Source organism: Drosophila arizonae, chromosome 3, assembly GCF_054131065.1.
Source record: "Drosophila arizonae isolate 15081-1271.41 chromosome 3, UAZ_ARI_1.0, whole genome shotgun sequence".
In the NCBI taxonomy this organism is placed as follows: domain Eukaryota; kingdom Metazoa; phylum Arthropoda; class Insecta; order Diptera; family Drosophilidae; genus Drosophila; species Drosophila arizonae.
Genome location: NC_142923.1, coordinates 17,505,673 through 17,520,118, shown reverse-complemented (window position 1 = coordinate 17,520,118; position 14,446 = coordinate 17,505,673). Strand labels below are relative to the sequence as shown.

General features: G+C 33.8%; 1 protein-coding gene across 4 annotated transcripts in view; it reads right to left on the bottom strand.

The window, feature by feature from the left end:
- Window positions 1–13,274, bottom strand: part of stol (voltage-dependent calcium channel subunit stolid) — a 47,778-nt gene extending 34,504 nt beyond the window's left edge. Inside the window, exons 1-3 of one of the 4 annotated variants that reach the window (XM_018003417.2) lie at window positions 12,257–13,274; window positions 7,185–7,847; window positions 2,402–2,483 (exon numbers count right to left, since the gene is read on the bottom strand). In XM_018003417.2, coding sequence (XP_017858906.1) covers window positions 2,402–2,483; window positions 7,185–7,297 — 195 coding nt within the window. In that variant the 5' untranslated portion in view covers window positions 7,298–7,847; window positions 12,257–13,274. The other 3 variants (XM_089464401.1, XM_018003418.2, XM_089464402.1) reach the window with 3 other exon arrangements.
- Between the last annotated feature and the right edge of the window lie 1,172 nt (window positions 13,275–14,446).

Here is a 14,446-nt window from a genome sequence, read left to right as displayed (position 1 = left end):
GTCTGTGACTTCTCTAAAGAAAAAAAAAAACTATGCCAGGGCCTGGAAACAGAAATTGTGAAAGACAGTCTCGTAGAGTCTGCATATTCAGCTACCTTTATATGCTATATTCAAAGCTATATTAAAAGTTTTTCAATGAAGCACAAATTATTAAATTTATATGAATACACATATGTATATATTTATATATTAAAATAACGACGATATTTTAATATTTATATGATCTCTCTAAATAACGTTGGGTATGCATTGATTTTATTTGTGGAACTAAGCCTTTCCTTTATCAATATGCAAATACTAATCTATAAATCTGCAAAAATCCTACTATGCAGACTGTCCGACATGTCTGTCTGAATGCCTTTCAGCTGCTTTATCAATTATTTATCTAACAAAAACATAAAAAAGAAACGTTTCTCTTTTTATTTTATATTCTATTTTTTTTTTTTTTTTTTAGACATTTTTGAAGAGAACCCATGTCAGCAGTTGAGAATCCTTCGTTCCTTTTTGGCATGCCAATAATTTTTAAACACACACAATTTATTTGCGCTGCCAAAGAAACGCGTTAATGTTAAACAAGGCACAGACACACGGAGTCCACACACACATATACAGGCATACACACACACGCACGCCCTCACACATTGTTATGACACTATGTTTATGAAGCATACGCACATGCGAGGCTAAATAACAATTCACGCATTCGGATAGAGGCAGGATCTGTGCGAAAAACAACCTTACACGCCGCACAACGTCGCGTATACTTGATATTTAATTCAATCTGGGCGTAGATTTCCATTTTGTTGTTGTGCATATTATTTTTTGTTTTTTGTTTTTTGTTTTTGCTGTTGCGCGACGTGCGCTTTAAATTAACACAAACAAACATTGTCAGCAGCAACGCAGCCAGCAAGGACAACAACAACGAGTCACTTGACAATTACAGACTCAATGACAGTCACAGCCAGCGAATTTATTTGCATTTTTAGCTTCAGCCTGGGCTGCTGCTGCCTCCCTCATTCGCCTCTCTCCTGCCTCGTTGGCTCTGCTGCCACTGCTGTCGCGCTTTCAGCGCTGGCACGCCTACACTTTTTACTGATTTCAATACCCTTACTCATTAAGGTAATATTATTTCTAGACTAAAAATGCGAATTTTCAATTTGAAAAAAAAATAAATAAATAAATAAATAAATAAATAAAATAAAATAAACGAACAAATGTATTTATAATTATTTGCAGTTATTCTTAACCATAAAACATGAACAACTATGTATATCAAAAGAAATTTGTTTATATATACCTATATATATTCGTATTTATCAATTCAAACTTTTTTACGAAATAGTAAATCCTTTTATAAAATTAATTTTAATAATAGTAAATTTTTTAAAATAATTGACAAAATAATATTTTTTCTGTTTATCATATGACTGTTTTAGATTTCATTATATGCATAATTCATGTATTTTTCATTTTTCTTTATAATTTTTAAATGCTCTTAGTTTAAATTGATATAAATTGAATACCTTATTTACATATTTTTTTTATAAATTTATGCCAATATTTAAGTTTAGAACAATGTATATAATTATTTTCTATTGATTTTTAAGACATTTTACAGCGTATACAAGAAGCAAATACTTTTGTCAACTTGTTTTGTGTATGTACAGTGAGTGTGTGTGTATGGGCGACACACATCCACCTACACACCCACAAGAGTGTATAAAAAGAGTCGTAATAAAAGCAGCCCACTAACTCATGCACGTCTGATTAAACGCAAAAAATTACGCCGTAGTCAGAGTCAGAGTCAGAGCCAGCACCAGCACCAGAGTCGGAGCTATGGCTACGGCGACAGCCACAGCCACAGCGCAGTCAACGCAGAGCTAAAGCCAAACAGTCATGCTTATTAACACAGACAGACACGCACACACACACACACAGAGACATAGGGCATACACTACCCTTGCCGATTGCCTCTGCTGCTGGTCGTGGGTCTTGCCTCAATTAGCCTTATTTGTGTTTAAATTGCATTAGAGCCGCGTCGGAACAACAAAAGCCACAAGAAGCAGACGAACAACAAAATATCAGCAAAAAGGGAAAATAAAATTACACGAACGAAAAATTGACGCATTTGCGGATAAAGCCAACCGGCTGGCACACTAAGCCGACATCGTCTGCGTATTTATCGATAATTTCTTATCGCTTAAATACATATTTGTTTAACTAAGCCCCAAGTAAACCAAGTAAACCGCCCTTACACTTAAGCAATCGCAGTTATTTGCAAATGTCAGCAAAGCCTTTCAACCAATCTCTACGCCAATGTTGACTATTTATATTTAAGCCAGTCAGACATATGGCATATACATATAAATATATATAGTAGATATGTTAAGTATTTACTCACACTTTTGATCTCATTCATTTTGGTAAATTGGCGACCGAATTCCCATAAATCAACACCAAACTTGAGAGCCCAGTTGCGCACTCTGAAACAAAGATGGAGAAAAAATAATTAATTAAATTGAAAGTGAAATAGAATATTAAATATAAGCTATAAATAAATTACTATAAAATATATTTCTTAAATTTAATTTCTCTTAGAATTAATTACTCTATGATGTTAAAATCTACATACATTTATAGCATTGTTAGGAATGTTGATGATCAGGGACCCTCAATAAATCTCTCAATCTTTCTCTCACAATCTCTTTGCCCTGTCTCCCTCTTTTATTCTCAAACTTTCTCTGGATCTCTTTCTCCCTCACTTCTTCTTTTTTTTAAATCTTGGTTTCTCCATGTCCGCGTGTTCATTTATATTTCTATATATTTCTTTATATATATTATATTTTTTATATATATTATATTTATATTTTTTCCTACTCTCGTTGTCTGTCTTTTTATTTTCGGGCACTCTCTGTCTCTCTCTCTGGCATTTACTTTCTCTGTCGTTATCCCTCCATCTCTCTTTATCAGTCCATCTCTTTATCTCTTACTATTTGTCTTTATCCCCCATCTCTCTCTACCTTTTTATTTCTCTTCATCTGTCTCCACCTCTCTTCACTTTGCTCCATCTCTGTCTAACTATAGCTGCCTCCTTCTCCGTAATTATTTTACGCTCTAGTCGCCATTGCTCATTAACCGCCCTCTGCATTCTCAATTTCTGACCATTATGGCCATTATCCAATTTCTATCGCTTCTTTCTCACTTTGTAACGGTTCATTGCCCACACATTCCACGCCCTTTGTCGTCCCGTTTCCAATATTCTGCGGCAATCAGCCGGCAGCAACACCCAAAAGTGCGAACAACAGCTTCCTCTATCGTTGCCATAATACAATTTTCATATAATTTAAATCATTTTAGAGCGTAACAACTTTGTCTGCATTTATTTATTTCTTCCTTGTGTTTTAGGTCATGCTATGCTTTTCTGTGCGCCTGTGCCACGCCCCATTTCGACTTTTTTGCCTTTTCCACTGTAAACAGATGGCTGTATCTAGATATTTAGTTAACTGTGAAGCTACGTTTTAGTCAATGCCCAATGCAAACAATATTTTACGTATACGCCACGTGGGCTTTTCATTTATTGCAGATGCTTTTTCAAATTTTAATGTTAGCATATATTGAACTATACATATATTTCTTTTAAAAGGAAAAGTTTGCCAACCAAGACTTATACATAGAAAAATATTTTATGTTTTATTGAAAAACGCCATTTAGTAAGTTTTATGTAGAGCCAAAAGTTTCCATCATTGTTTCAATTATCCCAACAATATAACATAGATGTAGATACACAGTAAGTCCCAATCTCTATAGATTATTATCTAAAAAAAAAAAAAAAAAAAAAAAAAAGAAACGACACGAAGAGGAGAACAGAACCTCATTTTGATTTCAATGATGCCAGGCCAAAGCCTTTGACCTACTCTACCTGAACTGAGTATAAACTTGGCAAAAACAAGTGAAAAGTGAAAACCCGATGCTGTGGACCAACATGAAAACTAGTTCGATGGCATTACGTGTATGGCACTTGAGCATGACATACGTGATTCGTGCTCAAAAGCCAAAGACGCAACAGACAATGCAAAACAGGTGAGCAGCAGGTGAGTAGCTAAGCAGGTGAACTGTGGCTCGGTCTCCACTTGATGGGCTGTCTAAAAATTCAGATGCCGCACGTACTACTTGCCATTGTCAAGTTTTGTCGTGCTCAAACTGCCCAAATGCGACTATTTTTTTTTATTATTTCCAGGCCAAGATAAAAAAAATGCGAAACGAGAACAGTCTTTCGGTCCCTATGCAGGCCAAGAGCCAATAAGATGACGTTGAGTCTTTCATTGGTGCTTTACCGTCTTCATGTCGATGCTTTTTGTGGTTTCCTTCAATTTGGCAAAGAGACTGTGTGTTTGTGTATGTGTGTGTGTGTCTTTTGTCTGTGCTACCTACGTGTGTTGCATTTACTTTTCTCAAAATTGTCTTTTATATAGTGAATGCCATTTGCTTCGGTTTTGTAGTGCGGTTCTTACGCTGACACAAAAAAAACGTAAAAAACCTGCTCAGAATTTTGTGCCAAACATTTATCATGGCGTATACTTAATATTAGTCTCCTTCAGTATGAATCTGGGTTTGGAAAGTGCTCAGAGTTTGAATATACAAATTAGAAAAAACGTATTCTTAGATGTGGGAGTCTGTGTTACTTCTTGACTTAGACTTAGACAACTCTCACTTAATATATCTTAAACTGATTCCCTGTCAAATGATATGAATGGGCCTCAACCAAACTAATACACATATTATATCGTTTTCCATACCTTTCAGACATTGTACTAAATAGCTTCGAATTAATTTACCATATTCTGGTTTCAATGAATTTTTTATTAATCAAGACAGAGAGATATGTCGAGAGAGTCATAATGCAAGAAATTGGTTTTTAGGGAAAAGTGTCAATGCAGATGGTATGAAAGTTTCAGAAAATGGCAATTGCATTTAAATTGGGCAGTGCTGCAGCTGTAAATGAGGCAAATGAATGAGCAACAGCAACAGCAACAACAACAACAACAAGAGCCGAAAAATCCATTACAAGTAGAAAAAGAGTTTTACTAAAAGCGATTTGGGTCAGTTACATCAAAAGCAATGGGCAGTGGACGCCACTTCATTATTATCATCATCATCATGAGCAACATCATCAACATCCAACAGCATCATCGTCATCCCCATTAAATGCCCCAAACATAACCGACAAAGCTGTTGGCCCTCAAGGAGTCTATTCGTTGCAGTTGCAGTGTTTTTTTTTTTTTTTTTTGTTGGCAGCAAAAGTTGAAATAAATTTAATTGAATTTCTGCAGTGACACAAAAAAATATAACAGTGTAAATAAATAAATAAATACACAAATATTACATCTACAAATCTGGAGTGGCAAATTTGAGGTCTCAAATTAATGAATTTAATTTTTTAAGCATTTGCTGCAAAAGTGGCCAAAGTTATGAAAGAAGAGAAGTATGTCTACGGGATATAGAAAACTAGAATAATATATATTTAAATCTATATTTCGATAGAGCTATACTAAATATAAAGGAATTCGTTGTGATTTATATAAGATCTCATAGTATTTTCCAAGATCCCCTACAAATTTTTTATAGAATCGTCGTCAAACTAGGTGAGCAGATCCAATGCCTAAAGTAAAGGGCTCAACAGGCCAAACTTGCAATATATAAAATTACCCTTAAAAAGATATTAGTCTGAGTAAAAACTTTTTGAAAACAAAAAGTCGTCATCAGAATGAATGGTTAAGATATGCAAAGCAAACATACTATATTATTACTATTTATGAGTATGCTTTTAACTTAAGGTCTCAGCCAATGTACCCTTCCATACATATATACATTAACAATATTGGGGCAGTTAGTCAACTTTTGTCATTTATCTCAGTTCTATGTCATTATATTTATGTTTATTGCCAGCAGCATCATTAAAAAAGAAAAGCGAATTGCCATAAAATATAATGAGCGATAAAATTTTGAAGAATTCACATATCTTTGTATAGTAAATATAGTAAAATACAGTAAATCTAGACTAATGGATGACACTTACACATACACACACACACACACACAAATCGACAGTGTTAAAAATAAAACACTAATTCAATTTTCTATATATTTTGCCAAAATGTGGTTTTGGGGGTGATAGAGTCTGAGCGAAAGTATCTAATGGATACATAATAGGATTTGGCAATTAGCGTATGTGAGTCAGTATTTGTGGGTGTGTGTGTGTGTGACAGTCACGTAAGCGCCATGTTCACTTGGCTAATTAACCCAATACCAACTGCCATTTGCAGTGCTGGCCTCCCCCTAGGCAACCAAGTGTTTTTTCTTTCCTTCTTTGTCTAATGTCACATTTATTTATTGAAATTAGATTTAGCATGTTTTTGTCGTTCCTTTTACTATTTGTTTTTAGTGCTTTAATGGTTAGGCATGGAAAACATAGAAGCCAATATTTACTTTGACTTTGTTAATATTAAATTTACATAACGTACTGTTGCACGTGTTAACTGATCTGTAAACATCATATACAGTTAACATACCAATTAACAGAATAATGTAATGGAACAACTGTTAAGTGATCTGTAAACACTCTTTTGACATTATTTATTTAGTTTTTCTCAACACATTTCACACGTGTGCACAAAACGCTTGCTGGAATTTGCATAAATCAGACAGCAATTTGTTTACATGATATGCATAGATACATCCATATTTATGGCCAATGGCTATTGAGTTAACATTGCGTGGCTAACTATTTATACACTGCGTGCATTCAGTTGAGCGAAATAAACAAATTTACAATTAATTTCCTGCAGGGGGAAATGACACAAAACGATTTCCATCGCTTCAATATAAATTTTCAATTATGCATAATTGGAAATGGCGCTTGAAAACAAAACTAAAAGGAAGCGACAGCAATGCATGACTACCAAATACGCTAAATAAATTTATTAGAAACAAAAAAGAATAGACGAAAGGGATGACCAGCTATCTATTAGGCATATATAACCTTAATATGAATAGAAAAACTGACTAGTATTTAAATCCTATATATTATCAAATCAATTATTATGCAGTTGAGCGGGTCACGGTATCTTCTAGTCGAACACTTTATCCAATTAACGATAATAAATTGAAATCCATTTAATACTTACTCATTGTGTGGTATATCCTCATCCTGATCGGCAAGAGCTGAGCAAATGCGGTTCTGGACTATTAATACGCCCAGCAACAGCGCCAAAAACCAGCTCAAATGTTTGCGCTCCATTTTCGTGTTTGTTTCTCTTGCTTTTATTTTCACAAATTTCGACAGAGTTTTTCACTTAATATGTATTTTTTATTTTTTATTTTTTTTTTTTTATTGGTTTTTTATGTTGGTTTCGTTTGAATCTGCGGCTACGCAACCGACACTCAATGAACAATTTTCAATTTACTCGCACAACTTTCGTATTATTTGTTTATTTTGCTATTTAATTTCGCCTTTTTATGTTGATGCAAAGCCACAAAAAGTTTACCAAATGAATTTCGCATTTATTTTTATTTATTGACAATATTCGTATTAGGGTTTTCTATTTTCCTTTTTCGTTTTTATATAATTTTTTTTTTAATTATGTCAAGTTATTGCAACGGTTAAATTTTATTTATTTGTTTTGGAGCTAAAAGTTTGCCGCATTTTCGGTAATTGCCAACAACAATATTTATTGCATTTCTGACGAATGTTTAACATTTTTGCAACTAATTTCGGTTAAAGTTAATAATTGATCCTGTGGATATGTGCTATTCGTATGGCGGAATTACAGTTATCCTTTGAAATTGAACTGAAATGATGCAGAAAACAAAAACATATATTAATATTAGTTAATAAGCTAGCTAATTAATCATATTCAGCATGATGAGTAACATAAACTTTATACTTTATTATGCACAAAGAAAATTCAATTCTATTAGCTAAAGCTAAAAATATAGAATAAAAAAAAAACAGTTAAAGAGTATTTTTCATTAGAGCAGTAATGGAAATATGTTTGAAATGGGATTTTATTGGGCTGTTTCATGCGGAGTTTGAGTTTGACCTAGAAATGCGTTGCTCAACATATACAAACCCACATACACACCAACACACACACACACACACACACACACATATATATATATATATATATATAGATAGACACACTCACTCACACACACATTAAAGCAGTCGCTAGCATAGAATTTATGCTCTGGTTTCGAAGTCGAATCCTTTCTCGCTCAGCGGCAAGGCGCAGGCGTCGTGACAGAGGCAAATGTAAAGGCAAAAGCAAAGTCCTTCCATTCAGTTGGACCCCCAACGTCGTGCCGTTAAGCGAACATTTCTTCTTCTTCCTCATTTTTCTACTTATTTCTTCTTCTTTTTTTTTTTTTTTTTTTTTTTTTTTGTATGAGCATGCCACCCCCAAAAAGGCGCACATAGCTGTACATTGTGCGAGTTGCTGCATGTATGTATGTATGAATGTATGTTTGCTTGAGTGTGTATGTGTATGTGAATGTGTCCCCAAGGATATCGCGTAATAATTTTCATTAAACATGGCGCAAGCCTTTTGCGGCCCCGCACATAACTCCACCCGCTCCCCTTGGCCGCAACGACCACATCCGCATGAAATAAAGACAATTTATTGTGACCGATACGTACACATACATACACATATATATATATATATATATATATATGCTTTTACACGCTTTTTGTGTTGTCTTCCTTTTGCGAGAACACGCCTGCACATCAAAAACTTTGACAGAAATGGAGCGGCAGCCACGCACAGGATGCGGCCCGAGCGCTGCTTGTCAGCGACGCCTAAAAGCATGCAACACATATTCCAAATGCAATGCCAACTAATATGCCACAGTTCACACACACATAGACAGCAATATATGCATCTGTCTATGGCTATGTATGGGAATTCATTCTAAATTATAAAGTCCAACTGGCAAATCCTTGATGCACTTGCAGCTGCGAGGGTTTCAAATATTGATAGAAATTTTTTTTCTTCAACTTGTCTATGAGTTTAGAGTATCTCAATAAAAATAAATGTTAAAAATTTATACCAAAAGAGAAAAAAATATTTATAAGTAAAATCTATATAAAGAATTTTTTAGCTAAAAATAAATTACTAGCACTCGGTGAAGTAAATTAAATTTGTATTATCTATTTTTACTTTTTTAATAGCATACAAAAGTACCTCTCTCTCTCTCACGCTTCATTATAAAACTCAAATGCTGCACGTACAAAGCATATTGCAAATATGTGTGCCAAACTAAAAATAATACTAGTTATATAAAACAAAAAAGGCTCGCACACACATAGTAAAATAATAATGATAATAAATAAAAGAAAAACATGTGCAGCCTGGCGTATACGCAACGAAGTAAGGAAGAAAAAAAAAATACCGAGTAGAAGAAGAAATATAACGGCCAGCATTTTGCGAAAAGCGAAAGTTTATAGTTGGCGCACGTTCATAAAGTTTTGCGTGTTATACTAAAGATTTATTATATCGCATATATCGCAGTTTTTCCTTTTCTTTTCTTTTCATATTTTCATACTCGCTGTGAACGTGCAAATGGGTATATAGGCTCATCTGCTATTGTATCTTGAATGATTTAAATATGCTCCTAATTATATGTATTACATTAAGTAAGGTTAAGAATGTTTGAGATGGCTAGATTTCACTTATATTCTCTAACAGCATAATCAATAATTACGAACGTTGGCCTAATCAAGAAAAACAATTTCGGCCGCAGTTCCACAGCTAAAATACAAACTTCGATTACTTTTGTATCGTTTAGTATATAATCCAATGCCTATTCATAATGTAAGGCCCATTTATAATCAATGCTACAGGTTCTGTATTCCGTAGTCTGTTACACCCGATCGCAATGCTCTTGCTGTTTGTTTTTTTGTACATATATTGTGCCTTTACTTTTTTATGCGGTGTTTGCCTTTCGGCGTCTATTTTTACGTTTTTCTTCATTTTCGCCAGCAACAACAACAAGAACAACTAAATGGCTGGACAAATATGGCCTTGAGGGATTTTCTATTGCTTTTCACTTTTCGGTAAAAGAATTAATGTGATTGCGAAAATTTTCAATGGTAAAGTTTTCAACGTAAAAAGTCATGTGTGCGTGGCTGTGTGATTTTGATAATATGAAATTGTTTGCTAAGTGATAAATCTTTATATATGTATGCAAGTACATCTATAGATATATCATATATATGTAGATATATGATGGGACAAATGAAAAATAATTGTGAGGCTTTTATATTGTTTCAATTTATTAGTATTATTAAAGGCTCTTTTCTGATTAGGTATCGCTTTTTACATTTTTTTTTTCATGTAAATAATATATAATATAATATAGAAATGTTTCTTGAGCAGAATATATATATATATATATATTTTTTTTTTTTCTTTGCAATTAACTAATTAATTCAACAAATTTTAATACTACAATCGAAATTTGTTGTTTCTAATTTTATAATATATATAAAATATATTTTGCTACATGATAAGAGATCAAATTAATAAATTATTCACTTATAAAAAAAAAAAAATAATAAAATTATATATGTAAATATAGATTTTTCGGAATATTTTCTCTCTGATTTTTTAAATAAAATATCTCTAATTATAAGTGCATCAACTATGCCAAAGAATGATTGCAAATCCACAATCAACTAATTTATATATATTCTGGTTAATTTTAAGTGCTCCATAAATTGTGGCCAAAGCTTTTTAAGCCGGCTAAATCTAGTTGAAGTCAATCTTGGCTATACTGTTACCAAAATCCTCTGACATGCAGTTGCCAACAAGCTGCAGTACTCGAAACCAATTTGTTTTTGGCCAAAAACCAAGAGAAGAATACAGCAGAGCCACAGAATAATTTGTTTGCTGCAGCAAGAGGAAGATGAAGATGATGGAGGGGAATAAGAAGAAGAAGCTGAAGCAGCTGTAACTGTAGATGAAGCTGAAGCTGAAGCGGAGGCCAACAAGGATGCACTTTAAAGTGAACAACTCGAGTGACAGGCAGCAATTAATTGAGCTGATGGCTCTGGACGAACAGACAGACAAGGAATAAAATTATTGAAGGACGCAGAGTAAGCAAAGACCAAGGATAATAAAAGATTACGTTTGCCAGGTACAGTGAATACTCGTTATAGTGAAATTTCACACAATCGCTTTGGAAAAGAGAAATATTACATACAAATTTTATTTTTAATGAATAATCATAAACACTATTATACAATTATAGTTACTTAAAACATTGAAGTAAACATTTTAAAAATAAATAAAGATATTTATGTATTAATACATTTTCTTAAATAATTATTAAATTATATTTATTAAAAACATATGGATGATTTAAAACATTTGAATTGTATACCTGGATATAAAAAGTTCTATTTAACGAGCAGCCACTGTGGCTTCACACAAAGGCGCATACATACGCACACAGAGGAAGACTAACCAACAGCTTTGTCTTTATGTAGGTGAACGGCTTAGTGAAGCTGCTGTGCGTTAGTTTTTTGAACAAAGCTGTGGGTAAGTGGGTGGAGTGGGTAGGGGGAGTGTTGGGCTGTAGTAGTGTTTGTCGAGGTTACGAGGCATTGGTCAAGCCTTGAGATTTTACGCAGCTGCGTAAGCTGCGTGGCTGTGTAGTACACGATAATGCCGTTATTATATACTATACGAATACACACAAAGCGCATATATATACACAGTTTAGAAGTTTGCGTGTGTGTGTGTGAGCGTGCGTAGTAGTAAATAGTAAAATACCATAGCATACTTTTTTGGGCGCGCAACACACACAGTCAAACACACATATAGACACAGAGTGGAGCATAATGCGCACGCACACAATGTCAAACAAATTTTGATTTATGGCACCGCTTGAAACTTTTGCTAATTTATGTGATTTTGCAGCCGAAAAAAAGAAAAGCAACAAAAACACATACTAATGATTTCTAGCGCTTGTCTTTTGTGTACATGTGCCTGTGTGCGTGTGTGTAATTTTATTGTGCAATCAACGAGTGCAGCTTCACATACATATACTATGTGTGAGAGCTGCTCTCACACTTTTTAATGTTGCTCTTTCGAATGCGCTCTGAATCCTTCACTGCCTCTCTCAATCTCTCGCTCTGTCTCTCTAGTTCTCTCTTTCTCTCTCTGTCATTGACTCGTTCAGTCACACTTACTTGCTGCTTAGCGCGCCAAATTCACAATTTCGAATCTCCAGTGCGAAAAGCGCTACTTGACCAAAAACAAAAAAAAGGAATGCTTTGTAACGGCAACAGCAGCGGCTGCTCCGTGTGCAGCGAAGCGCAGCGCAGTTGACGGCGCCGTCAACGCTCACAGATTTTGCCGACAAAAACACACACGCTACGGTTTTACTACGCGAGCCGTCGGGCAGGACCGTTAACTTTCGAACACACTCGAGACGAGAGACGATTTATATGGCTGCGCGACGTTGGCGTTACCGTTAACATTAACGCTGACGTTGGCGCTGGCGTCGGCGTTTGAGTTGGGCTCTACTCTTCGGCTTTTTGGCGCTCACAAATATTATACCATTTCATACATACATATATATATATACAAATATATGTATGTGCATAAATGAATTTATATATATATATGTATAGGCATATGTATATATTGATATATGTAGATGGAATTTTTTCTACATTTGATTTTAAGAAATTGTAGTGTACAGAGATTTTCTTACATGCCTTTTATAAACTGCAATCGCGCTTCTTTTATTTTAATTATTTGCGCTATGTGCTTTTTCTTTTATGCTTTATACAACACAGACATTTATAACTGTAATTTGTGTGCACGCTTTTTCCTGTGCACCATATCCGAACCACGAATGAAAATTTTCTTATGCTTTTGGAATTTATTTTGTTTCTATATATTGCACTTTTGTTTTATAATAATTTCAGGCGTCGCGTTTTAGTTTTGTTGTGTTATTTTGGGCTTTTTAATGTAATTCTTTTGGCTGTTGGCGCCTCGCGCAATAAACGCATCCACACTCGCCTGGTTCACGCACCGAACTGAAGACATGAGCGCATCGCTCAGGTTGGGGCCGCTCTTTTGTTGCTCGCCATTTCGAAAGCAGCAGCAGCGGCAGAGGCAGCGGTAATTGTTGCGAATGGTTGGGGTTGACGTATTGTGGAGCATTTGATAAAACACGCGCGCGTCTTTTTGGGGTTGCGACGGTTTCTTGTTCTTGCTGGCGATGGCAACAAGACAGAGCGCGCTCTTGCGCTTGCATATCGATATATCGCCAGGTGATGACTGGCAAAAGCTCAGCTCTATGATATTCAGAGTGGTAAAGAAGCGAATGCTGCACAGTTGACAAAAAGCTAAACAAGCTTTTGCTAAATCGTAAATCGTAAAACATTTTTTCTGTGATAACAAATATATCGACTAAGCTTTACGATTAAAACTAAAATTAAATATGTAAAAAAAAAACCTGTTGTATAGTTTTCTTTTGCTTTGTTTCATATACAAAAATATTAATATTTATTATTTAATATTTTGTTTAAGTTTTTGTTTAAATTACATTGAATCATGTATATAAGCGTACTTGTGAAATTATTATTTTAAAATCAATTCAAAATCTTAAAAACCGACTATTGCTTAAAAAATAAGCTATAGCTAAAACTTAAAGTGCTACAAAATGTTTTCTTTCTTTCCATTTCAAGCCTTAAAAATTATGAACACTAAATTTGTAATTTAAGCTTAACTTAAGTTTTCATTGATTTTTTTACTATGTTACTTTTTATTTATTTTTATTATTTTTTTGCCATAAAGTTTTACATTTACATAATATTATGTAATATATTATTTTTAATTGATTAGTTGATATATATATATATAGTTATATATGGGGGTTATATATACAGTATTGATTTGCTTAGCAAATTATGGCAGTCTAAAAATATATAATTATATATATATAAGAATTCAATTATGTTTGCCAATTATATATCTTTTCATATATAAATATATTCGAGTCAGCTTAGTTATGTTTTGTGTATGTGTATAGTGTTAGTATATATGTATATGAATGCCCTCTAAAAGCAATTGTCATTTGTTAGTTTTATTGAATGATCCTCAACTTAATTTGCTAATTTTAGTGTTTTAGTCCAATTTATATAGATTTGCAGGCTATAATATTGTTTAGTTTTGTTAATACCTCACGCCATGAATATATGAATGTGTATGTGTGTGAGTGTGTTTGCTGTACATTTTTGTCATAGCTGAGCCTAGTCTATATTCATATATGTCATTCAGAAGTTTATAAATAAATTACATTGGATCTCAGCTTGAAGTTGAGCGAAAAAAAAAATTTTTAACAAACATTTTTAAGCTAAAGTTGAATT